This window comes from Haplochromis burtoni, unplaced genomic scaffold (assembly GCF_018398535.1).
Source record: "Haplochromis burtoni strain Fernald_Lab_line unplaced genomic scaffold, NCSU_Asbu1 Contig_81, whole genome shotgun sequence".
In the NCBI taxonomy this organism is placed as follows: Eukaryota; Metazoa; Chordata; class Actinopteri; order Cichliformes; family Cichlidae; genus Haplochromis; species Haplochromis burtoni.
In genome coordinates, this window is record NW_024582442.1 from 112,407 (window position 1) to 139,536 (window position 27,130).

Genomic DNA, 27,130 nt, shown 5'->3' on the forward strand with positions numbered 1-27,130 from the left:
ACACACACACACACACACACACACACACACACACACAAAACCAAAAACAACAGCTGCAGTAGTTTCATCCAAGAACAGAAGCATAATTCATACAGCCTGGATTAGGCTGAATCAGGGTTCCTGTGAATCCTTAGAAGCTCTTCATTAATCTCATAGTAAGGCCTAACATTTTAAAAAGCATTAAAATTAATTAATTAATTTAATTTAAAATAGGAAATAGGATTTTATCACTTGCTTGGCTTATTGTTTTCATTTATTTTTGCAGCATGGTGTAGGCAAGATGTGTAAGTTTCAGTATGTGTTTCAACCACAGTGCAATCAGTATTACTGGACCACATATTTGCATGGAGATCTGACCAAATGGCTTACATAAGCAGGTTTTGGCACAATTGATGGAGCCATGAATTCTGCTCTATACCAGAAAATCCTGAAGTAGAATGTCCGGAGTGGCCTAGTCAACGTCCAGAGTTGAATCTGATTGAGATGCTTTGGCATGACTTTAAACAGGCCGTTCATGAAAACCCTCCAATTTGGCTGAATTACAACAATTCCGTAAAGAAAAGTGGGCCAAAATTCCTCCACAGTGAAAAAGACTCTTTGCCAGTTATCGCAAAAGTGTGACTGTAGTTCTTGCTGCCAAGTGTGGCACAACTAGTTTAAGGAGTGGCTTTTTCACAAAAATTCAGGTAGGTTTGGATATTTTTTTTCCAATAATAAATGAAATAATCATTTAAAAAGAACATTTATTTACTTAACCCTCCCTGGAAATGTTCTTAATGTTAGTAACTAAAGCATATACTGTAACAGACTTTCTAAATAACCTTCTTTAAACAGTCCTAACAGCTTACTAACACTGATTAGCTTGTGGCTCAATTAAGTTATTGATGATGTTTGCTCATGTGAATTTATGCATGTGCGCCCTTTGCACGTGTCCTGTGATTGTTATAGATCAGGGCACAGCCAGATGTTCAGGAGATGCGCCAGTGGCAGAAAAAACTGAGAGAGACCCGTGACATTGGCAAAACTGTCAAGCAGTTCTGGGCGAAACAAGAGAAACGAGGTAAGCCCACATACACTTACACACACACACACGCACATGATATCACTGAATGCCAGCCCTCAGGCTTGCTAGTAGCATTATATCTACTACTATCAAATTCTCTTCAGTGCCTGACAAAAGCTGCTGATATTCATACAAAGGTACTAGACTGCATAGACATCAGTCCATACAATATTCAGATTTCCAAAAATAAATACACATACAGTGCGGTGTGTCAGCCTGTGCACAAATAGAGTTTCACACATATAAACGGCTGCAGAGATATTCACGCCAACAGGGCTTTGATTTTTAAAGCTGAAAGACGAGGATTCTGGGAGCGGTGACACACAGAGAGAATGAGGGCAGTGACGGAGAAAGAGAAGCAGACATGGGGAGAAAGTAAGTAATTGAGAGAGAAGATTGCAAATGAAAAAGAGAAAGAAAATGTCTTGAGGGCTCAGGCTATGCTTGTGTGACAGCGACGGCAGATGATGGGGGGGGGGGGGATTCATGTGTGGAAAGAGCGGAGTAACAGAGTGTAGAGGGGAAGGGGATGAAGTCTGAGACGAGGGTAAAGTGATGTGTACGTCTTTGCCTGTGGCGAGTGTGTGTGTCTGTGTGTGCACTGTGCACATATGAAGGACAGGGAAGAGCAGCTGAGAATGCAGACCCATGTCCACTGTGACTGACAAGCATTAGAGTTAAAGGATGATGACTACACGTTGTCTTTGGAAGCTTGCATAAGAACAGAGTGGTACACTGTACAAGCACTTTCTTAAATCCAAGTAGGCTTGCAGGGAAAAAAACACGACTGTTGCAAAGTTCAGCTAAAGAAATTTATTTGTAATAAAGAATAGAAAAAAAAAAGCACACAAACAGAATTATCTGTGGGGGCTTCATAAGAAGCCAAAGAACTTTGGAGAACCTCCAACTTTTTTTTTTCTAACATCACCATACCCTTGATACCTTTGGCTAGTATAATGAAATTCTTATCATCTTTGTGGTTTGTACAAATTAGCATACTGAGCTGAATTCACTGATATAGTCACCAATGAGGATGCCACAATACCAATACAGATACCCAATTTGATACCAAAACAAACTAAGTATACAGTGGACTCAAACAACAACTCCTTTATCAAAAAGTCATTTTAAATAGATGATATGGTCGAGTGTTTATTTCAAATTTTAATGCTGTATTTTTTTTGACAGGACATAGACTGAAATGTCAGGATGGTTGCAGAGTAACCTACTAACATTCCTATGAGGTATAACATGTACCATGTTAAGTAAATCTTAGCTCATTTTGAATTTCATGACAGCAACACATCTTAAAAAATTGGCGATGTCGGGGAAAAAAGACTGGAAAAGTAAGCGGTGCTAAACAAAAACAGCTGGAGGAACATTTTGCAACTAATTAGGTTAATTGGCAGCAGGTCAGTAACAGGAGTGGGTCTAAAAAGAACATATTAGAGAGGCAGAGGTTCTCAGAAGTAAAGTTGGGCAGAGGTTCACCAAAAACTGTTTCTACAAATTGTGGACCAATTTTAGAATAATGTTCCTAAATGTAAAATTGTAAAGACTTCAATCAAGAGAAATCTCTGTGTACAAGGGACAAGGCTGAAAACCAGCATTGGATGCCTGTGATCTTCAGGTCACCCAGGCATTAAAAACAGGCATGATTCTTTGATGGACATGAAAGAAACATTAAAGCTCCATCATCAAAAAAGGAAGCCACATATGAACATGACCCAACAATGCTGCTGTCATCTTTGGACCAAAGCTCATTTAAAATGGACTGAGAAAAAATGGAAAACTGCTCTGTGGTCAGACAAACTGAAATTGGACATTTATTTTGGAACATGGACAGCGCATCCCGTGAACTAAAGATGAGAGGGACCACCCGGCTTAAGACCAGTGCTAAGTTCAAAAACCTGCATCTCTGATGGCATGGGGGTCCCATCAGTGTGTATGGAATTGGCAGCTGGCACATTTGGAAAGGCACCATCAATACTAAACGGTATATACAGGTTTTAGAGCAACACATTCTCCCATTGCATATTTCAGCAAAACAATGCCAAACCACATACTGCCTCTATAACAGCACTGTGCCAGCACTGTAGTAGAAGAAACATGGCCTGCCTGCAGTGCAGACCCAGACCTTTCTTACAAACAACTGGGGGCAGACCACTAAATGCACCATCATCCATGTGTAGCTTTTGCTGTCCTCGCTTCATCTTCTTCAGCATGTGAGCATAGCTAAAAACACCTTTAGGTGCATCCTGCCCCTGCTGATTCCAGAAGTTACTAAAAATGCAAATCAAGTCACATTTTTTTGAATATGCATCAAACAGCAGAGCAGCAATGGTGGCACAATGATCAGAATTCTAGCCTCACAGCAAAAAGGTTCTTGGTTTGAATCTGCAATCTGGTTGGGGTGTTGCATGCAGAGTTGCATGTTCTGCCTGTGTCTTTGTGGGTTATCTCTGGGTACTCTAGCTTATTCCCACACTCAAGGACATACACACTTAGTGCAGTTAGGTTAATTGGCGCTTCCAGATTGAATGTGTGCGAATAGTTGTCTGTCTTTGTGCAGCTAGCGGGGGTAGATTCTTGGTCTTTTTTTAGGGACATTGTATTTATTTTTCCACGCGCCTGCTGGAACGCTGTACCATCATGGTGCATCACAACGAGTTAGCAAGTGGACAGAAAAATCAAAACACATGGCAAAGAACAAAAGATGACTAAAAGAAGCTTCTCTCTACTTTGCATTGTTGCAGCTGTCTACTTTTCCAGCGGGTCCACGTAAATGATTTCAAACATTTCGATAATAAGGATACAGAAGGTGCAACTCCTACATGCACAATAGGACTAATGACACAGTAGGAAAGAAATCCGATTACACCGTGCTTACAGCAGACAGCTCAACAGTAATGTTGTCGTATTGTCTCCCCCTTAGGGAACTGATATATTCAACGAGGCAACACTCATCTTCTACCCACAAATAAATAGGGATGGATGTGTGTCAACATCACACTGTTTGGAGCAATACTGGGAATTGTCTTCTTGAATGAATCCATAAATAATTACAATCTCTACATTTTACTCTGTTTGGTGCTCTAATCTGTGTAATTGCCTGATAATTTACTGCACTTTGTGGTGAACTTTTTATAGATGGGAGGATAAAAATAACCGCCAGATGTAAGCTTTGTAAAATAATAATATATGATAATAATGATAATAATATACGAAAATAGTTTTTAAAAAAGAAACCCTCAAGAAGCAATTACATCTATATTTAATCTATTCTGCTCTTCGCATTTAACCCAGATACAGGAGCATTCACACACTGAGGCGTGCTTCAGCCCATCTGACGGGGGTGTGGCGGTGTGTCATGATAAACACACGCACCCTCTAATAACGCTAGTCATGGTAGTGTTTCAGTTTTTGTCGCTCAGAAACAAAGAACAGTGGCATCATGAGCACAGGTTGTTTCCACAGACGCATTCCACACAACAAAGGCGCTCTCTGCGGCCGACGAACATTCTTCCACGGGCGTGTGACAGCCATGCCACACTGCCACTGCTAACCGCCGCCGCTGCTGCTACTGCTGACCTGACATTCTAGCTGGGGGCCTGGGGATGGGTGTGCATGCGTAAGAGAGTGCATGAGCGTCTGTCCAGACTGTCAGTCTGCATGGAAACCATTTTCCAACCTCTTCAACTGAGTCTACAATGGATGAAAATAGGAGAGAACAAGAAAGACAGAAAGTGACAGAAGTTGCAGTTTGTTTGCCGGCTTCTTCTGTTTTTGTTTTTTTTGGATGTTATAGAAGTCGCCTTCCTGCACTGTGACACATAAATGACCCATGTTTGGTGCACTTGCAGAGTTAAAAAGAGAGCGAGAAATTATTTAGGGAAGCTCCCCTCCCAACTGTACGCTCATTCTTTAAGTCCCACAACAGCTGTGCTCCTCTCATTTGACCCGAGAAAGCCGGCGTACAATACCTCCTCTGCCGCTTCATAGTCTGAAATCAGAATTAGTCAGAGATGGAGAGAAAAACAATGAGGCAAAGAGCAAAGAACATGCACACACTGATATGTCAAAAGGTCACATCGCACTAGACAGGTGCAGCTCTCAGCAGTTCATAAATCACCTCGACTGTCCTTGACTGGTGCTTGTTTACCGTCAGTTTAAGCCCTGTTAAAACAGCTTGTGACATCATGTGGTTGGTGACATTGTTTTGAATAGATCAACATGAAATGAAGTAGCAACAGAAATCTGTTAATTGTTTTGGCCTTCTCCCTTGTTTTGTTTTGTTTGGTTTGGTTTTCTTCACCCCCCATGCCAAACTACAGCTTTTTAAAAGATAAGTCATGGGATCTGAATCAGGGAAATGATTCTCAGATGATAAAACAAAAAAATACTGAAGGGCTCCATCACTGCATATTTGGATTCTCTATATGTACAGATGCACTTTGAAATCTTAAAAAAAAAAAAAAAAAGTTATTTTTTTTCCAAAACCGCAATTCCATCACACTTTTTCAATAATTAGCTTGTAAATAAAGCAGTTCAATTCAATTCCATTTTATTTATACAGCACCGAATCACAGTGTCACCTCAAAGCACCTCAAAGCACTTTATATTGTAAGGTAGACCCTACAATAATACTACAGAGAAAACCCCAACAATCATATGATCCTCTATGTGCAGGCTCTTTGGTGACAGTGGGAAGGAAAAACTCCCTTTTAACAGGAAGAACCAGGCTCAGGGAGGGGTGGCCATCTGCCATGACCGGTTGGAGTGAGGGGCAAACGATACCGTATTTTGCACTCCATGACAGCCTCTTGGGTAGCACTTGATAATAATGTCATACTATTAGGCATTAGTAAGGTATTAGCGAGTGCTTAATTCATCATTTATATATCATTAGTCCTCCTTAGTTTGACATTTATAAATACAGATGTGTTTATCCATCTGTTACTCTTACACTGTGTACAGCTATCACTGCTAGTAATTATCCTAATTTTAGTCATAATGATATATCTATATTTATAAATGGCATACTGAAGAGTAGTAATGCTATATAAATGATAAATTAAGCAACTACACATACCTTACTAATACGTTAATAATGCTTCATAGCATTATTTGTTATAAAGTGATACCGGCTTTTGTTTTTCATAGATATGCTTACTTTAACAGTGTCAAAGCTGTCACTCTTTACTGACTGATAACAACAATAGTAGCAGCAGAGGCAACCAGAGTAGCGTTGTAGCTGTGAAAGTGAGAAAGTGTCAGCACTTGTCTCAGTCGTGTTCTGTTCATAATTTTTCAAGTTATTCTGCTTAAAAAACTGCACTTGAAAAGAACTCACTTGATATCATTAAAACCTTTATGCAAGGAACAGATAATTCTGCTAAATTCTTTAAAGGTTAACACATTCAAGATTTTTTAACCTGTTATTTAAATGAGCTAATCTGTCAAATTCCTAAAAGATTGTAAGGATCTTTTTTGCCTGGAAAACATATCCGAACATCTCTTGTTTGTCTCCAGTGGGTTCGGCTATGACAGATCTTCCAGAAAGCCCCCAGCCTGGAAACAATGTGTCCATCCAGGTGGTTTCCCCCACTCCCCAGAGCACCGCGGTCCACACACCCACCACCCATATGAGCCCACAGCCTGGTGAGTGGCTCAGACCCAGCCTGCACGTCAAGGAAGAAGTAGCCTCTACATGTCTGACTAATTTCCTGTCTGTGTCCAACAAACTAATCGCAGGGTCTCCATCGCTACTAGGAACTCACAACCTGAGCTACCCTGGTGGGACTTGGTAACTGGAATCATTAGCCTTGTGTAAAAGCTTTTTTTCTGCTGTTTAAACACTATTAAACTCTGTTAGGCTGATGTCAAATTGACCTAAAGTGATCAGTCAAACAAGCCCTGTTTAAGGAAAAAAAAGAAAAGAATAAAAAAGATGCCTGTAACCAATTTGATATGGCCAGGCCAGGATTTATGGTCTGAGATCCGTGTCTAATTAGTTTATTGCTTTCATTGCCTTTTTGATGGATCACTTCCCTTCACGAGTCTCACCCAGCCAATGAACACCATATAGCACGGTTCACATATTATACTGTCAGGAGTGAAACCTCTTGTAACGGGCGTCATAATTTCTCTCTCCGCACCTCTGGATGACAGCTCAGTGGAAGATAACCATATTTCCTTGATCTGTCCTTTCCTCTTTCCTTAGCAATAGACATCACTCCACAAAAGAGGTCATAGCATTTCCATTCAAGCCAGAAATTGAGGCCAGAGTCAAAGGTGGCTTGGCACACGGCACACCGCTTTATATCCTGTTTATCAGGAAAGGAAATGACATGTCAGACAGCTGAGAATAAAAGAGAATTGGAAAAACATCACTTAGATCACTGGTTTGTATTTGGCAACTATCTGACAAAAAAACAATAATCTCTAATATTATGCTTAGATTTTTATTACATTAAAGGGTTAAAGTAAATTTGCCCTGTATAACAATACATATGAGAATATGTGCATATATATGTATAGTTATATAATAACACAGCTGAGGAGATTAAAAAATAAAACCCTGTTAATCAGTAAGTCACTTAACATTTCTGCCACAGAAACATGGGATGGCTTGGCTACTCATTACACGCACAACATGAAATAACGCCATAAAAATAGATGTATGAGGTGTATTTAACTTTTGTTTATTCTTACTTAGTAGGAGTATTTTCCTACTGCTGTTTTGGTCTTCTGCCTAATGTGTCGAATAGGCGCACATTTTGCATCATCCCCATTGAGTCTGCCACCTTCAGCTGTTTGTTTTTCTAGCTGTTGGCATTCAAATATTTATCTTGAATCAGCCTCAGAAATCATGAAATTTGATTTGCAAAAATTAAAAGACTGCTGCTCAAGTGACTCTACAGTTCTTCTTCCTGTAAGACTGTCCGGGTTATAGCTGTTTTCTCTTGACTGTGGGTGTCAATTAAAGTGAAAGAATAAAGTGCACTCCTGGCATTTTTCCATCTCGCCACAAACCCAGCGTACCTGAGAGGGTACTGATGGTTGATCTTCTGTTTCATGATGAACTGCTTCTTGACCAAGTGAAGCATACCACCTCAGAGTGAGTCATGGGGAGGGTCATGTATCTCCCTTTGCAGGTATGTGGATGCCTGGAAGACAGCTGCCACTGGGTGAGGAGATAAAACGGCCCATTTAATTCTGGGGACATCTGATAGAGGAGCCAGCTCCATGAAGTCTGGCAGAACTGTACCCGACTGAAACCCGATCACACAGCAGCAGAAGGTAGTGTCGGCATCAAGCTGTCAGAGCATAGACAGATAACAACTGGTTCTGGGTTGTGATTCCAGGCTGATGTGTTAGTTAAAACTTTGTTTACACATTTAAAATGTAAAAACAAAAAGATCTTATGAATGCAATGAATGTATTAAAGAAGCCTATGTCAGACAGACAAATACCCAGAACATGTAGCCCAAAGTTAAACTACAGGCTCATAATTCCATCTTTATCATCAAAGTACAAAGTAGGCATTTATGAAAATGCAATACTGTGCAAAAGACTTGAGCCACCCCTCATTTCTTTATATTTTGCTGGGAAAATGGGAAGTAGATTCTATGATTTTATTGAAATCTGTGCAGGATAGGGGTGAGCATGAAAGTCAGTGTTTTATAAAACCCCCTTTATTCTTCAACACATTGAAGAATCATCTCTGTGAAGATGACCCCACACTGCTTCAACAAAGTTGTTCTGGAGAGGCTAATCCATGACGGACTGTGTTCCACAATGCTTTTCTATTTGTATGGTTTTACTGCACTGGCATTGTGTTTGGGATCATTGTCATGCTAAAAAATGTAGCTGCTGCCAATCAGATGCTTTCCACATAGCATAGCAGATTTTTGTAGCTCAAAATCTGATGGAACTTTATTTTTCTGATGAGGCTTTGGTGAATGGTAGATGGATCAAGGGTCAGATGCATTGCTCACATGTGAGGTCTTTGCTGGATTTTTTCCTATCCACTCCAGTTTTCTCATTTTTTTTGAGGACACACTACAAACTACTGGGATATGCCAAATGTTCAGCTAACAGCTCTTTGTAAGTCACCTTGTTGGTTGATATTTTATGCCAGTCAAACTGTGTTGTCTTTGCATTTTTTCTAGATTCAAGTAAAGAAATTTAAACTAATTATGTGTTTTTGCAATAGTAACAAAGTGCCTAAAGATGCCTAAAGAAATTGTAAAATAATTCTTTGTGAAGTTGTCTGTTATGTATAGACAAACCTCTGGTTCATCCTTTGAGTTAGGTGCCTTTTGTAATGCTTAATTACTTGTAGGTTGAGTTAAGTAGCTTAACAAACAAAAACAAACAACAACAAAAAAATTCCTCTGAAAATGGTTAGGTACAAGGACTGGACTAAATGAGTGAAAAACCAACCAGTGTCCAAAGAAGAACTTGGAGAATTATTGCTCAAGACAATTTTAAAATATTACAAGAAAGTAGCTTCCTGGAAGCAAAATGTAAAGAATTCAAGGGGTGATTCAAGAATTTGCTACAGATATTAGTGAACATTTTTTGTCAAGAGTCTGATTGGGTAGTTTATCTGTTAAAGATGGAATCTGTATGCCTACTAGCTTAATTAGCATAAAGACTATGCTAATTCTTTATGCTAGCCTGTCCATGTTCAAAGGTAACAAAAAACATGCTTAAAGCTTACAATTGAACATGTTGCATCTCATTAAATTACTTCACATGAATACGTTTTTGTTCAGGCTAATGGTTTCATCCTTTTTGCGCATGTTTGTGCTAAGCTAAGCTAGGCTAACCAACTGCTTTAGGTTACAGAATGAGAAGCAAAAACATTCAATGACTCAATGGTTTATCTGTATGGACAGAAACGTTGCGAAGGTTTGACAAAAATGGGAAAAGCACATGCAGTTTTTTATTCTTCCATAATACCTGGCTGTTATTGTTACCATGTGTCATCAGGAAAAAAACACAACATCCAATTAAAAGTTAACTACAAATATGACACCTTTATTTAACTTTTTTTGTCCTGAATTGGTTACAGAAACAAGAGAGTTAACTGTTGGGGTTTTTTTTGTCTTTTTCTAACCAGGGGAATCAAGTTCTATACATAGGCATGCTGCGTCACTGCACAGTCATAGCTGTGAAAACCAATATTACCCCTGTCAGCTGCCCCACTGGAGCAGTCTGAAGGCAAGACAAATCAGGAGAGTACAGGCAAGGACATGTCAACCCCAGGGAGTAAGGGTTTTCAAATGGGCTACCCAGGGACGACAAACTTAACATAGAAGTTGTGTGCAAAATCTCACCACAGTCTATTTGATTTTAAACACAGACAATATCAGTCGGACGATTCTCCTTTTTTTGTACTTTTTTTTTTTACCCTCAACTCTTTAAACTAACAGAGGAAGTTATTATTAGGTCCAGTGATGATGGCATTTTGTTCCTTTTGGGGAATCATACTGCTTTGGACCATTTCCCTTTGTTTCTCAAGAACCAGCTCGCACAGACATTAAGTGTGTCATCTGATATACACTGAAAGTATGATTGTTGCCACATGACCTTTTACATAAATAGTTAGTATTCAAAAGTAGGTCTGAGAAAGGTCATATATGTAGAAATGGTGATAAGCATGCACAGATAGGTAGTTGACGAGTGCAAAGTCTACAAAGTCACATCATGTTATTCTTTTTTTTTTTATGTACTCCACATAGAGTGAAAACATCACAAGAATTAAAACCTCCCTCCCCCTCAGCTCTGAGTGCTGATACTCAGGAGCTTTGTTTCTTTGCTGCTGACCATCTAAAACCCTGAGGACAGTTCTTCTTGCATGGATATGAGGCTTGTAGCCTGTTTCAGACCAGGCCTGCCCAAACAGAGCCTGGTATAACAGGACAAGCTGTCTTTGGGCATGAAGCTGGCCTGCAAGTAGCAGTCCTATTTTAGAATAGCCAGTGTGTAAGACATAAACATACAGCAGTAGTCAAGGATTGACCCCTTGTCTTTTCTTAGTAAGATCAGGGGCCAGCGCACTGACTATTGGTGGGCTTGAGCCCTGCCTGCTTTGCATTTTCTTTTTTTTTATAGCTATCCCTAATATATCACAGACTAAGTCATGATTTACTGCATGAAGTGGCAAAATTATCAATAGGCATTGTTGTCTTTTTGAAAATTTGAACATAATCACGTTTGCATCCCCGTAACAACAAAGTGTGGGAGGTACAACCAACATAAATCCTGATAATTGACAACTCACATTTTTTCCTTAATCAAACAAACAAAAAAATTCAAAATGAAATAAAATAAAAGCACATCTAGTGTTGGCGAAACATTTCCAAAATGCTATAGTTTAAAAAATAAAAGCATAATGTAACAAACAGGCAAATGTATAAACACAAAGCAAACCAGTTAAAAAAAGAAGATAAAATCAGTTTGCAGTGGTCAGTCAGTTCTCCAATGAATCACTGATATCTAAACTCAGCCTACAGTTAAAAAAAAAGGGGGGAAAAAAGGTAAACAAGCAAGCAAAGCTTTACAGCACTACTATGTACACAGCTCCTCGGGTGAAAGAGAGAGCTGGTGCCATGATGAAGGGAAAGGGCGTGAAACAGAGACTCCAGTGAAACAAGAGTCCTTCTTGGCACAGAGACTTGAGCTATAGCTGTCCACAGAAAGAGTCTGGAGGAGGAGAGGAAGGAGGAGGAAGAGACGCTCCACCAGAAAAAAAGAAAACAGAAATGAAGACAACGACATAGAGAAGAGGAACATGGATACAAACGGACAGACGTGGGAGCCATTTTCTCATACAGATTGGAGGCTGAGTGAAGGAAGTCTCAGAGATTTCACTGTCACACAGACTTCCCTTTGGGCCCGTCTCGTGCTATCTCATTCCTACTCACCGCCACCCTCCTCCTCCTCCTTTTCCATTTGATCCCCCTCTTTCTACCTTGCACTGTTAATCTGATCTTTCTGAGGCTCTAGGATATCTCCAAACACCAGCCACAGCTCTAAATATAGTCTTGTCACTCACAGCTTGACTACTGTATCAATATAAGTGTTGTTTTTGTAGTTCCGTGCCTCACTGGAGGGTCGAGGAATATTTAGCACCAGAAATGTACCTGGACTTCGATTTCTTTTTTTTTCTCCCCTGTCGACACTCGTGAAATCACAACACTCACGTACGCACACACAAACACAAATACAGGAACCGAGAACGGGAGACCATTTCATTTCCTCGCTCCGTTTCTTGCTGATATAAAGTGACAGTTTCTCCTGGCTGCTTCAAAACGCCAGTGGCTCTGGAGATGTGGGTGTGTACAGCAGTCTGACCTCGATTCATTAAGCGGCGCCTCTCCCCCCCACCCCCTCGCCCGGTCATGACTGACGTTCCCTTTGTCCAATCATAATCCGCTCTGCTTTATCGTACATCTAAAAGCGGTTTGTGGGCAGCGCTGTTCAGGTGCAGCTGTGGTCATTGGGGAAACTTCCTTTCCAGTCACAGTTCAGGCTTCAGAGTTTGTGTTTGCAAAGTGTCCATGCAGGTGGGAGGATGGCGGAAGGTGAGAAGAGTTATGTGTTTTATTCACAGATGGTTCTGATCGCAACCCTAACCCTAACAGAGGTGAGAGAGAGGGAGGAGACAGGTCTGGGGTGTTGAGAGTTGTCGGGTGGGGGGTAACAGTCTGGAGAGGAAAGGTTTGCTGGAGTGTTATAGGGACCACACACATACACACACACACACACACACACACACTTTCCTCTTATATGCTGTACATTCACACCTACAGAGGCAGGGTTATTTTAGGAGGGCTCTGCTCAACTTGTACAGTTTGCCCATGTGCTCTGTCTACACCTACGGTGTGGAGGGATGGAGGACAGAGCCAAATGTTTCCACTCGAACGCCTTCATTGTGTGGAGCTGCAGAAAAGACATCCTGCCTGACAGAAAGAGAGAGTGCAGGAAAAAGCAATCTATTTCACAGTTTTCAGGGATGCCTACAATGTTGTAGTGTCACAGGAGATAATGATACCTAAAAAGGAATACTGCATGTCGGCATTTTCAGATCAGTCTTTTTCTTTTCTTTTTTTGCTACTTTCTTTCATATTTCCACTCTTCTAGAAAACCTTCAGCTCTGTCCTCCATATCCTGCTCTCTCTGAATCTCACACACACTCAAACAGTAGTTGATTGGCACACAGTCAGTGTTAAAGTCTGTACACAGAGTGAAAGGTCGATGTAGGCATCCGTGCTTTTAGTCCAGTCCAGCCAGACAGGGAGGTGGGCCCTTCGTCCTGGACCCCCCTCATTCTCCCTCCTCACCCTCTTCATCTCGTCCTTTTTTTTTCCTTTTTAAATCACACAGCCTCTTTCCAAACCTCTCGCTCACCACAGCTGCCTCCCCGTGTAGGTAGGAGGGGCAGAGGGCACCTGTAGGTGAAAAAGTTACGTTTGTTAACCGTCAGCAGTCGAGAAAGCATCTCATTTTTAGATATGCATGTTAATTCACATGGTTACAGGGTCTGCATACGTTCCATTCACACTTTATGTGGACACCTCTCTGTGTTTTAAAACAAAATGCCTATGTTTTTGCCATTGCAGATGTATTTACACACTAAAACCAGTCTATATGAATTCTCTCTTCAGGCTATCGAGCTGCCACAATCCAGGTAAATTGCAAATATCTTATGCCATTCACAGAATTGAAGCTACTTTGGCTTTTTTGCCCTGTTATTGACCTCTCAGGTGACACAGAGACTACGTCCACACTAGCCCGGATAGATTTGAAAACGGCGTTTTCGTCTGAAAACGCTCCGCGTCCACACTAGCGTTTTCAGTCATTTTCACAGAGTTGTGCGTCCACATTGAAACGGCAGAAAACTCTAACATTCCAGTACTGCACATGCATGAAACGCAAGAAGATTCGGCCTGCCTCGTTTCTGTCTGCCGTTTATTTACTTTCGGGCTCGTTGAAACATCGCGGCAAAATGTCGAGGAAAAGCACCGAGTTTTTTAAATTGACTAACAATGAGGTGGAGTTGTTGCTGCGAGTAACACAAAAGTACAAAGTTGCCAAGCGAGTGAGAATTAAAGAATTTGAAGAAAAGCTATTTGGAGCATGTACAGACTGATATTAATCTGTTTTAGGGCTGTCAAAATTGAGAGCAAACAAAACAACTGCTGTATAATGCACTCCGCTATCTTTGTTTAATTGGTCACATGACTGCATCACATGACTAAAATGCGTCATCGTTTTCGAGTGTCCACACTGCAACAGGAAAGCTCCATTTTGAAATGTATGCATTTTTGAGAGGGTTTTGAAAACGCTACGTTTTTCCTTGGGGAAAACGCTACGTTTTTCCTTGGGGAAAACGCTACGTTTTTCCTTGGGGAAAACGCTACGTTTTTCCTTGGGGAAAACGCCGTCTCTGTGTGGACGGGAGGCCAAAACGTAGAGAAAACTATGCATTTTCAAACGAAAACGCATTAGTGTGGACGTAGCCAGAGACTAGCTGTACCCTGAAACCTGAGTGGAAAACCTGCAGGCTGTATTCAGGGCTCCAGAAAAGCTAAAAACTGCATTTCTTTTTCTTGTAAATGCATAATTAATATTCCCTATAAAAATGCTATTTAACTCTTCACCCTTTGAAAACCTACTAGGAGTAACCTTTGAAGCTCTTTTATGAACATCTTTCAGGCCTGCTTGTAGAACAAAATGAGTAGGTGCGCATCAGAAGAAGTTAGCTTGTGCAGCTACCCTTAAACCCCCCCAGAAACTGTTCTAATGGTTGTGAAACCACATCTTTAGTGATCTATCCTGAGGTGTCAGAACTAGTCATTAAGGAAACAGGGGACGTCATTGTGGAAAGTATTAACAAAGATACTGCAGTAAATGATACTGCTCTCTGCCGTAAGGGAACAAATGCAATATTTATCCGTCAAAAAGTATAATGTTTTTATTGATGGAAAATAATGGCTCATATTATTGTATTGCTATTAAATTTTAAAGCCACACGAATCCAATTATAGCAGCTATTATATTTCCCCAAATGCACTGTGGTCAGTTAATAGCCTGGTCTCCAATAATGACCAGCCTCCGGGAAAAAAACAAAGTGCCTGTCATAAAATGTGCATTCCAATAAAAAAAAATAAAAAATCCAACGGTACAATCATATTGTTGCTTTTTGTCATGTTTAATTTGTTGATTCTGATCCATTTCGGTTTGTCATCCATTAATACCAGCCAGATGTCGTCACATATGGTTGCCTACTCCTTCAGATGGTTCACAATAAAACTCTTATTTAGGAATAAAGGGTTTTGGAAAGTGCTGTGTTTTTATCATTGGAGTAACTTAACAGAAAGTGGAGTGGATCTGAAAGTGAGGCTTTATACAAAAATAGTGCTGCAGTGACAAATGGGCGAACATGACTCATCACACAGAGAGAATTAGAAATAAAGCTTTACCTCCAGCACAGGCCACCTTCACATTTAGCCAATGCAACTTAGCTTGCACTTTAGCTAAAGTTACACTTATTTTAAGTGTAAATATGTGGGTTTAAGCAGGAGCTTATTAATTTAGTACAAAGACTGATTTAATGTATTAAAAAAGGCTAAATGTTTCCATGTTTCCACTTTCAGCCTGGCAGATGATTGATATTTACTGTAAAGAATGGAGGGGTATTGATTTTCCTGTTTTACTTGCTGTAAGATGGGGAATGTGCCAGTCTCCTAAAATGTCAAACTGTACTTAGACCATTATCAACCTTGCAATACAATCCTGCAGTTTTCTATTTAATTCTTTGTGCTCGTATTTGTTTTAGTATCCTTTAAAACTGCTGTTAAAGGTTCTTTATTTCATGCTTTCTGCAAATCGGTTCCTTCAGAGCGCCCTGAGCCGGCTGTACAAATAAATGCTGCCTGCCTTTAATGGGGGTGCACAACAACACCATTCATGCAGACTAGTGATATTTTATGCAAAGCAGCTTAAGGAGACGCCTCTCCGTTCCCTTTGTCAGCTCGATCAGCACGCCCAGCTGCAATTTCTAGGAATAGTGACTACAAATGATCTCTGTCAGCAGAGTGTCGTTTCAGCTTTTTAGACTTCTGTAATATGCTAGGTGTTGTTGGGTTTGCTTAATTCATAGCACAGTGGCTGGAAAGCAGTTTACCTGCACCAGCCATGGTGACCATTCATCCTGCACAATGAATCTTGCTGGGTCACCTGACGGTGGCATCATTAAGGGGACAATTGGTATTATATTTTTACACAGACAGCAGAATAAGAAGCAGAAGCTTCCTCACAATCACCCTTACACAGATCAATGTCAGATGAGTGACCATTTGTGACAAATCCGTCCATGCACGTGGAACAAACACAGTCGCTTGAGAGTTTCCAAACACAAACTGAGTACGCACGCACACACTCTCACACCTCTCCCTCATTCTTGTGCAATGACGTATGGTCCAGAACGCACAAATGTGCATGCAGTCTTGTCGGCGTGGTCGAATGAGAGAGCGGCGTGTAAGCGGCGTGTACCTGTGACTGGGAGGATGTACTCACCGCTCCCCCGTTCAGGATCATGGTCATCTCAGTGGGCTGGTAGACGTTGCTGCGGAAAGGAGCGCTTGGCCTGGCACCGGTGTTGCTGCTGTGCTGCCCGGCACCGGCACCGCTCCTCAAGCCTGGCGTGGAAGAGACGGACAGAGATTACTCACCCTGACTCACCACTCAGCTTACTGTCTGGAGGAACCAAAGAAACACTTGCAGAAATGTCCTCCTGCAGTTATTACTAGCCAAGCATACAAATGTTTCCAAGAGTTGCATTAGTCACTTTGGCCTACATTCCTCCTACAAAGCTAAATTACGCCTGTTTGCTCAAAAGTATCAGATTGTGCTGTACCTGCAGTGTTCTCGTCATTATATCCATAGCCCTGGTTCTCCACAAACTGCCTATGAGATAGAGGGGTGTCATCGTCGAAGCTCGTCTCCCTCATCCGCGTTGAGTTCTGGGATGTGTCGAAATAATCCGGGGCAGTGGGTTGGGGTGGGGGTCTCAGGCAGACGTGAGATTCGGGAATGGCATGGAAGATCAGCAGCAGCCAGCCCTGAGCAACCAAAGCAATAGCCAGCGCTGGGTCATCCCACTCTGGAGACCTGCCGAGCCAGTTGTTTCCATACAGATAGAAGCCCACCCAGGCCACCCACAGCAGCAGTGACATCAGGCAGGTGACCAGCAGCCAGATGGCACTGCAGCGCCACTGACGTGTCTTGCCACACAGGGCCAGGGAGGCTGCGGTCAGCGCAGCTAGTAGGAGGGCTAGCACGTAGCTGCATGCCAGTGCGAAGTCCAGAGGAAGATACTGACAGGCAGCTTTTCCTTCCCTCAGCACGGTCAGAAGCAGCCACTCTGCAGCAATGATGCCCTGTACGGCACTCAAACCCAGTGCCAGGCCGGTTAAGGCACAGCCACCAGGGCTGCGACGCTCCCTGCCAAGCCTGCGCAGGCGGACGCCCTGAACCAGCAAGCAGGAGAAGCAAACAGCAAAAAGGAGACCCCATAGGGCCCTGCGAAGAAGACACAGTGACTCATCCCGCTCAATCAGGTAAGCAAAGCTCAGGCCGAACAAGCCAAGGATACCGAGAAGCAGAAGGAGGATAGGTCCCACGCCGCTGCGCTTCTCGCCCTCACTGATGTGGCGTAAACGGCACAGCAGGACTAGGGCGAGTAAGATGGCAGCCAGCACCCCACCGGCGGCCACAGATTCAACGGCCACCCCCCATATGGAGTCCAGGTCACAGAGGAGGGTGTACGGACGCACAAGGCCCCAGCCACAGCCTCTAGGGAGCGGCTCTGGCTCGCTGTTGGCACAGTGAGCAACAGTCAGCAGCAGCAGGAGGAGAACTGGTGGGAACGCCATCTCTGAGAGAAGACAGATAGCGAGATGATGCAGAGGTAAGGGGCAATGAGGGAGAGTGGAGAAAAGTAGGGGAGAGAAAGTCAGTAAGTCATTCTGGTCAATAACATTTGCAAAGCTGTAGAGCTGAGCAGTCACTCCCACAGCAATCATTCCTCTGTGTGACAATAAAGACAATCGGCCACTGCTGTGTTTTAGAGAGGGAACAAAAGACAGTAGTTCGTGCAGGGTGAATGACTGAAGCCTTTCTAACACACACACACACACACGTCCTGTTTCACCAATAATAGCCTTTAGCCAGACCTTTTTTGAACCTTTTTAGAAGTTTTTTAAAGGGTTCATTTCCGAGGTAAATGGCTTCAAATAAAAACAGCAACCCTCCCATGCAATGAAAAATACAAAAGAGCCCTACACAACCTACCTACACAACAACAGAGTTTTTGGGGTGTGATTTGTCTAGTCTTATCCAGCACACTAGCCTTTGGAGTGCAGACAGGGGAGCTGCAGCATCATGCATATTTTTATGAAAAAAACAAGAGAAACAGAGAAAGGAACTACTGTACACTCAGTTTGGCTCACTATCAGGCATCTAAGGGCACCTAGCGACAATCTATTGTAGACAACAGCAACAGAACCTCAAGCACAAGTACAAACATTTGTGTACTTTTGAGAAAAGTGTCCCAGTGAGGGGAAAAACAAAAAAACCCACATAAGCACTCTGCAAAATCAATGCCGTCTCAGTCTCCCTTTTCCTTTATTCATCACAGCTGTCAGCCACACAAACACACATAAAAATACACAATCTTTCATTTCATTGTGGGCTTTGCTGGGATGATCAGCGCTGTCGTTTCACCTGACAAAGCTGTGTGTTTTATGGGAGGTTGATCTGTATTTAAAGGCGCCACAACACCGCGCGCACAAACATATCTTCCTGCCAGGCTGCTGTCACTAAGCTTTCGGGCATTCTTTCCAGGCTGGCTCATGCACGCTGCTCTTTTCTATCCTCTCCATGCTTACAGCTGCACGTTGGATTGTTTATTTCAGAGAACTTTAGTCACAGTGCAAGTCCGCCACGAACGTCTCGCTGTGTCCACGAATAGACAGTGTTTGCATACCACATAGTGAACACTGGATATTTCCAGCTTCATGTCCTCTGTCTCTCTATATCAAGTAAGTTGGGATGAGTCATATGGTTGGGGCGATAGAGGAGAGTACTAGGTTTAAACACACCAGTTATTAAATAGAGCAGACTGGAAGAAGAGAGAAATAGACTCAAGACATTTGGAAAATACGAGGAAGTCTAGTCAATAAGTAGCAGTGTAGCCCCACTTTGGGCTGTACTGTCTTTGTGACATTTCTGACTTTCCTGTAAGGTATGACAGTAAAGAGGAAACCAGCTACAATCAATATTTTTTAACAACATTGCATTAAATAAAAACCATCGCTCATATTCCCATGGAGTCCTGCAGCTCTCTGCTGCTCTATATTGACTTTCAGCTCATTGTTCAGATGTCTGTCTGCCACTTTACCGGTGCCATTTACTTTTAGCTTCTAACAAGAGCTCATTCTAACTCTCCTTTGACAAAAGGACACTCAACAGTAGATTTAAATATAGCAGGTTGACTCTAAACTAATGATTAAGTTGCTTCATAATGGCTGGATGTGTAGATAAGCTCAAATTGACTGCTCACATGTTTGTCACAGCTTAGACCGCAACATTGGACGTGCTCTAAAATCTCAATAAAAACAAGCAGATTTGAAATAATTTAAATGCTGTATTAATACAAATAAATCATCTGAGGCTTAACAGTTCTTGTGTTGCTCCAAATTAATTCAGTGCATTACAGATCTGGACTGTAGGATGGGTCAGGCTAACTGCCTGCGCTCTTTTTTCTCTTATGCAGCCGTGTTGTTCTAACACACGCAGAATGTGTTTGGACATGGATGGGTGGACGTCATATGTCACTTAGTCTTAACAGTGTCTTCTTAGGTGTGCAGGTCACCCGTGACATGTGCACTAATGTACCTCCATACCATCAAGGATGCTGACTTTTGAACTGTGTGCTGATAACAAACCAAGTGGTCTCTCTTCAGTGAGGAGCCAGTGGTTAATCAAGGTCTTGATGGGCGTAGGGGGACAGACAGACACTCTGTCTCTAAAGCTGAGACAGAGAGAAAAAGAGCAGTAGCCCTATGGCATGCGGTTTGCTTGGTGAGTTGTACCAGCACCCACTAGTCAAGGTCTTTTTTTCTAATGGTACAGTTTTACACCACATAGAAAAAATATTTACTGCCCATGCAGTGATTTTTAGTACTGCAGTTTAAATTTAATGAAGTACAGGCTGAGGCCCTAAAGGTCACCACTGTTTTAGTTTTCTGTCTTGTCCTTTGCAGAAAGAGATTTCTCCAGATTCTCTACATCTTTGAATTATATTATAAACTGTAGCTAAGATTGCTTACACATCATTTAAAAAAGACCAATAACACCCATGTTCAAACCTATTTTGCCACAAAAAAGGTCATAAAGATGTAAAAAAAAAAAAAAAAGGATTATTAATCTTCTATAAGAAACTGAAAAACACAATATGTACTGCTTTATAATTCTTCTCCAGACCTTCCTTCTCGCCCTGCCTGCATAGTTGGACCATCCATTTATTTACAAGCTTTTGATGTTTCTTTCTTCATATACATTTAAGATGGATTTTTTAAGAGAGCAGTTGTTTACAAGTTTGCGAAATAGCATTATTTATTTCTCACCCCCCCACCCCCACCCCTGAGGGCATAACAGTGAAAGATGTGTGCATATATATATGTGCGTTGTGCATATTCATGTGTTTCGAGCCCTTTCATGTATCCTTCAGAGATTTACACTCTCCAAAATTCTTCTTCATGCCTCCTCATTAATAAAATTCTTTGCTCCCTCATTTCCTGCTTGTTATTTCCTGTTGTCTCATCCCATCCTTCCTTCCTTGCTGCAGCAGCTCTTAGCCGCTGGTTATTATTGGTCTATATTAACATCAATCAGTGCTTACAGAGGAATGACTCACCAAAACACACACACATAAAAATACAGAGCTGGATCTTTTTGTGCATACACAAACACCTGACATTATCATGCACGCCTCAACGCACAAAAACACTCATGTTTCCTCCTAACATCATCCCGCTTTTTATGCTCCGTCACTAAACTACAGGAACAAGGGAGAGCAGCCAAGGAATTAAAACCTCACTCGCTCATCCTCAAAAAGCCAAGCAGCCTGCTCCTCCTCCTTCTTTTTGTCTTTCTTCCACACATCCTTTGTCACGTTGTAATTACTGGGACATTAACGCTTTGCACTCGAGACAAGTGCACATCACAACAGGACACGGAGGGACTGGAGCTTGTGGCCTGCACACTCGTGACTTTTTGACTCGCTCGCCATCTCGTCACCCCCCTCTCACACAGATGGTTGCTCTGGCTGCTTTTTGAGTGGCTTGGCAGACCGGTAAGCTGCAAAGCTGAAGGATGCGCAGAGAGAATTGCTGCACACATGCACAAGCAGCGAGACGTGCATGTGCAAAATGCTACGCAGAATATGCCGCACACCTACAGACACCTCTTTTTTACTTCAGCTTTACACGAGTGGTTTTAGAAGCGAAACTGTCTGGCCTTTTGGTTTGTGCAGCACAGAGGATGTTGCCGCCGTCTCGCCCTCCCCTCGCTCTCTAGACGTGTTTCTCTCTCTGTCACTCATCACGCAGCCATCTCTGCCCTCCCCTCCATTAAAAAAAAAAATCCTCTATTCTGTTGGATTTTCAATGCCACCGCTCCTCCAGAGCAGCCAGAGCGGCCTCGACTTGCTGTATTTGAAGACGTGCTGTGAAAGATGCACCTCGTACACCTCGACTAGTCCCCCTCTTTTGCTACCCAGTGTCTAATCCCTAATGCACCGTCTTGCTTCCATTTTGGCATCATTTCCCCTTTTCTGCTTGTGCCCCCTCGCGCCTTCCTACTCCACCTCCTCATCCCCCCTGCTTTCCTTTCCTTTTATTTTCACTGTGTATCTTATGTAACTGAGGGAAGGATCCAGCTCCTGCCAGTTCTGCTGCATGGCTGCTGTTTCTCAGGCTTCATCTTCCTCAGTGCCAAGAAGCCTGCTGGCAACCAGAGGTCCATCTTAGTCCCCTTCATTTCCCATCTAGCAGTGTTACATGTGTTGCTTTCGCATAAACATACTGGCATTATCTTCACGCAACATCCAGCTTGGTGGCATTTACTATGGGTGTGTGTGTGTGTGTGTGTGTGTGTGTGTGTGTGTGTGTGTGTGTGTGTGTGAGAAGGCAACACATTGTGACACAACACTGATTGTGGAAAGAATGCAGCATGCAATTCCTTACAGCGCTGCTGTTAAAACGCAACAGGAATACAAGCATGAGAGTGCAAATGTGCAGCACTGCAGTCATTCAGATCTGCCCCAGGCTGGATAGGCAGGGATGGGGGTGGGAGGGGGATAGGGGTTGGGGAAGGGGGGAAAAACAAGCTGTCCTGTACAATTACAAGCTCCAACAATTATCAGACGTAGCTCACGAGCAGATGCTTTCTAATTACCCTTGTGATAATTGGGAGGATTATTACGATTTGACAACCCGCAGTAATTGTCATTTTTTGAGTCTTATGCCGAGAATTTGAATCTGAATGGGGATGAATCTGTGTCTGTACGAGGGCTTAAATGCATAGGTATACATCTGGAAACGCATGGATCCAGCTGTTGAGGTGAGCGGGTCAACTGCACGTCTTGTCCTGCCATCTGCTTGCTGGTGACACCGCTCAATGACGCCAGCATTATCCACCTTTTCTTATAACACTGCATACGTTTACATTATTAGCTGGGGTTATATATATAATATGAACCCAGGCCTGCAGTGGCTTCAGGAATGAAAGCCTGGTCTGAAAGAGCAACTCGTGTTTGTCCCTCTCCACTGATTCATCCTTATAGAATATTATGAAGGTTGCAATTAGATCCTTTCAGGGCCTTTTTTAAAAATAATGATAATGTTGTTTATATAAAAATCTTTGCTACATAATAACTAGCTGACAAGCAAAAAAAAAACAAAAAAACAAATAAAGTCAGGATAGTGCATTGACAAAAATCTATAAATTACTTAAAATACTGACCATTTGAATAACAGGTGTTTATTCCTGTAACTTTTTCAGTTATTAAATGAAGTACATTATAACCAGTTAATATAAGAGTTAGTTTTATTCTATTCTTTCTAAGGACCTAGTGCTGTAGTGTAAAAGTATATTAAGACTGTACATGGTCTACAGATGAAGACATTCTGAGTGAGAGGGCTGGCTCGAACATCTTCTTCCTTCCAGTTTTCATCAACCAGTTTTAGAGGATCTGAGAGGGTTTTAAATTAAACTTGGCTTGGCTGGACTTGGTTTTATTTCCTATAGCGACGAGTCTTCTTTCTCTCTTGAGAACACTTTGACAAGATGACCAGAGACAACCTCTCTACCAGTGCATTTAACCAGAGGTACCCCTGAGCAAGGTACCGTCCCTACACACTGCTCCCCGGGTGCCCAATGGCTGCCCACTGCTTCACTGAGTGAATGGGTTAAATGCAGAGAGCGATTTTCCCCACGGGGACCAATAAAGTACACCTTCTTCCTTCTTCAGAGTCACAGACATTCAATGATGAAAACCGCCAATATGTGGCCAATTTATATGCTGAGTCTCATGCACGAATATATATTTCTATACTTCCAAGTTTTGTACTTCCTGCAAGGCTGCTGAAATAAACAGACCTGAGATCCCAGCGACACAGCAGCAGACATCCTAGAGTTTCCTGTGCATGGATTGGAGACATCTACAGCAGCTTTGATCCTGCAAGTACAGCACGCTTTCTTCATTATTCCGACAAGATTTTTGTCGTAGCCGGTCAACTGTTACCCATTCATGACGCCATTTTTTTGATGAAGGTTTATCATAAACAAATGCGAGGGAATGGATTTGCTGGAAAGCATCCAACCTCCTACTTCACATAAAATAGCCAAAAGTGAATTCCATCATCTGATCTGACTGCGTTTGTCAACAGTCTTGTGACATTTGTGAGCTCGATCATAATCCAGCTGGTAGCAACAGACAAAACAATGGAAATTTAAAGAGAAAAATGAGGGAAGTGATGTGTTATTGCACTGTGATGTACATGTGGGTGCTAAAACAGTGGGAAGAAGTTGGAAAGGCAAAGTTAAGGGAAAAAAAACCCTCAAAGACAACATATATAAACAGGTTTAGGAATAAAAAAAAAAAAACCTGAAAGAAGAGCCTGAAAAGACGTGATACATTTGCCACACCAAGCTCTTGGGTGCCATACTGAAGAATCTGACAGTGTAAGTATTCTCCCAAGACTCTTCAGACATCCCTGGCCACCCTAATTAGGCCTCATTACCATGTGACTGGACTCGCAGCGAGACCATATGCTAATTGACTTGGCAATTAAGACCGCCAGTGTTTATTCTCAACCCTTACTCCCCTCCCTTGACTATCTTGTCTCTCTCCCTCCGACAATAACAACAAGCGTGAGGTGACGGGTCAGATGTGAAGGCATGCCAAACCCCAAAGTGTACCCTGAAACTAGAGCCACGGACATCTGGTGTCACGTGTTCTGCTTCCGTGTGACACGAATGAGCTGCATCCATTATAGATAACTTGATGGGACCCGGGGTGGAGATGAAGGAGGCTGGGGTTGGAGGGTGGGGGTGGTCACAGGGGCCCAGGGAGATCAGATTTGGTTAGAGAGCGTGATAGTGATCAGAGAGGCAAGAGGAAGAAGGAACAGCCGGATATGCGGAGGAAGAATTGGAGCGAGGCTCTTGCCTGGAGCGTGTGTGTGTGTGTGTGTGTGTGTGTGTGTGTGTGTGTGTATGTTGGAAAGGGTGGGAGGTGCATGATCACAAATACACATATAAAAGGAGAAGCAAGGAGTTCCCATGTAAGTGACAAAAATACCTCATTTTATACAGTCAGCTGCTTCATGTGTACATGAAGCTACACACACAAACACACATACACGTTTACAATCATCTGAACACAGCACATATGGCGTCCTCCCAGAGGACAAACTGTAGCTTTATTTTTCCCCAAGAGGATGCTAAGTAACTCATGAATTCACAGTCTGACAATAAACAGCTTCAGCCTGCTGAATATTGATTAATGATAGAAAACAAAGCACTCCAAAACAGGCCAGTGAGCTTACTCGGTACACAATCCTGCACTCAGAGCTCGCGTATCATCTATCTACTGATCAATAAGGAGGGTAATCCATAAACTGGCATCAGTTTCCATGCAAAGATCCTCTTTCTAATTGGGCTCAAGAGGTCATTTAAGTGTGATTTCTTGTCGAGTTAGACATCCTGGGCACTGTGTCCTGTCTGCAAGGCCAGCATGAGAGGTTCAAGTCTACTAGGAGGGACACCCCTGTGTTTTAGCTGGCCAAAGAAGCAGCTTAATGCAAACACAAATTCAGAGAATGCCATTTTCTTCTTTTCCTTTTTTCAGCATCCCCCTCTCTCTTAACAATACGACCACATGGGAGGATCCCTGGGGGCTTCCAGAAGAGTGTGTTTGTTTGAGGGACCAGAAGTAAGGCCATTGTTATCCTGGGGGGTGGGGGGAATGTGTGTGTGATTCCAAAAATAAAAGAATGACATCTAACCTCCGAACTAAAGCACGGCGGAGTGATTGACACTCCCAAAATATCCCAGTGTGTTGTGGGATGAAAATGGAGTCGCTGCCACTAAAAGAGAGCAGCGTTTCTATCCTCGTGAGAAAAAAACCTCAAATGTCTCACCAGTCGAACTGCTTCAGTCATTTTCTTTAGTTTTTACCTAATTTGCCTTAAGCTCGAGACAGTATGAGCTCAGCATCGTGCATGAATATACATTTCTGCAAAAATGTTCAACCCATGTTTGCCCTCTGCTCCCCACACCTGCATTTGGTGCATCGCCTTTTTTTTCTACGGCTGTCAGTGATGCAACTTCCTTCTCAGCTGATAAACCCCCCTTTAAAAAAAATCGGCCTTAATACAGTACAGACGCAGGTGCATTCAAATAAACAGTGATTCCCTGTAGGGTATTCAGCCAAACAGCCCTCAGTAAATGTCGTGCGTACACATTTCCACAAGGATAACTCCCCCTGCCCCCCCTTTCCCCTTAAAAAATCAGTATCTGTAGGCGACATGGTGAGCAGCACGTACCTTGAACGACGTAAATTAAAGGTGTTCGAGGATGAAGACGGGTGCACAGTTGTCAGGTTTGATGGGAAACACAATAAAAATGTCACATTTCGTAATGAGCTCCGCTCGCTGGGTTTGCGTATTCTCTCTCCATCCACATGGACCCTTATGAGATAAGACCAGAGGATTCCTCCTGCTCCTGGGTCCACACCAGAGGTACCCGGTTATTCAGCCCGTGTCTGTTTTCCTCAGCGGCAGAATGTGCATGAATGGAAGTCCAAAAAGAAGAGAGAGGATGAGACAAACCGGGTTTAAGGGTTGAAATATTTAAGAGATTCTTTATCGTTTTCCCTTTAAATCCTTTGTTCAGCAGTGCGCATATTTGACTTTGATTCGGCACCAACGTCGGAGTGTTCACCGGAATAAATAAAACAGACGGCCGGTCGGAATCCTGCGATGCCCATAACAACACGGATCCCCCTCTTCCAGTTACTGCGCTGATTATGCCGCTGAATGTCCGGGCTGACTCTCGCTGCTCCCCGCTGCACCTCTCCCGACTCAGCGCATCACCGAAGCTGCGCTCCGCATAACGTGCGTAATGATAATCCTTCTACGCGCACAGAGAAAGTGACAGCTCTCCACAGCCGCCACAGTCCCCGCCGTCTCTGTCCTCGTTCACTGTAACCGTGACAGATTAATTGATCACTGACACGTGCACGCTTTATTAGCTCGCTGCACGACGAGACTCGAGCGCATGCACGCGCACACTCCACTCCACCTAAGATCTCTGTCACTGTTTCAGCCTGTGAGCACAGATTGGACCCTCTACATGCAACTCTGTCACATCCAGCTGGTGCGGCACTGTTCCGAGCTCAGAAAACACACCAATGCAACGTCA

At 42.7% G+C, this 27,130-nt stretch overlaps 2 protein-coding genes across 8 annotated transcripts in view; one reads left to right on the forward strand and one right to left on the reverse strand.

Annotated features, from left to right (window-relative positions):
* Positions 1-11,602, forward strand: part of iqck (IQ motif containing K) — a 20,661-nt gene extending 9,059 nt beyond the window's left edge. The window contains exons 8-10 of one of the 6 annotated variants that reach the window (XR_001336402.2): positions 949-1,060; positions 1,355-1,438; positions 6,596-6,700. Coding sequence is in view for 4 of the 6 variants with exons in the window: in XM_042222199.1 (XP_042078133.1) it covers positions 949-1,060; positions 6,596-6,873 (390 nt within the window). In the remaining 2 variants the exon portion in view is untranslated. Of the gene's footprint in view, positions 1-948; positions 1,061-1,337; positions 1,439-2,251; positions 2,308-6,595 lie in introns of those variants that run through there. The other 5 variants (XR_006054555.1, XM_005925364.2, XM_005925363.2 and 2 more) reach the window with 5 other exon arrangements.
* Positions 10,084-27,130, reverse strand: gprc5ba (G protein-coupled receptor, class C, group 5, member Ba). 2 transcript variants are annotated; one of them, XM_005925366.3, is made up of 4 exons: positions 26,254-27,130; positions 16,998-18,017; positions 16,658-16,779; positions 10,084-13,527 (listed from the first exon to the last, which is right to left on the reverse strand). In XM_005925366.3, exons 2-4 carry the CDS (start codon positions 18,013-18,015, stop codon positions 13,483-13,485), a joined length of 1,185 nt encoding a protein of 394 aa, XP_005925428.1. In that variant the 5' UTR covers positions 18,016-18,017; positions 26,254-27,130; the 3' UTR covers positions 10,084-13,482. The 2 variants fall into 2 exon arrangements, with proteins under 2 accessions (XP_005925428.1, XP_014190035.1); XM_014334549.2 differs by having other exon boundaries at positions 16,634-16,779.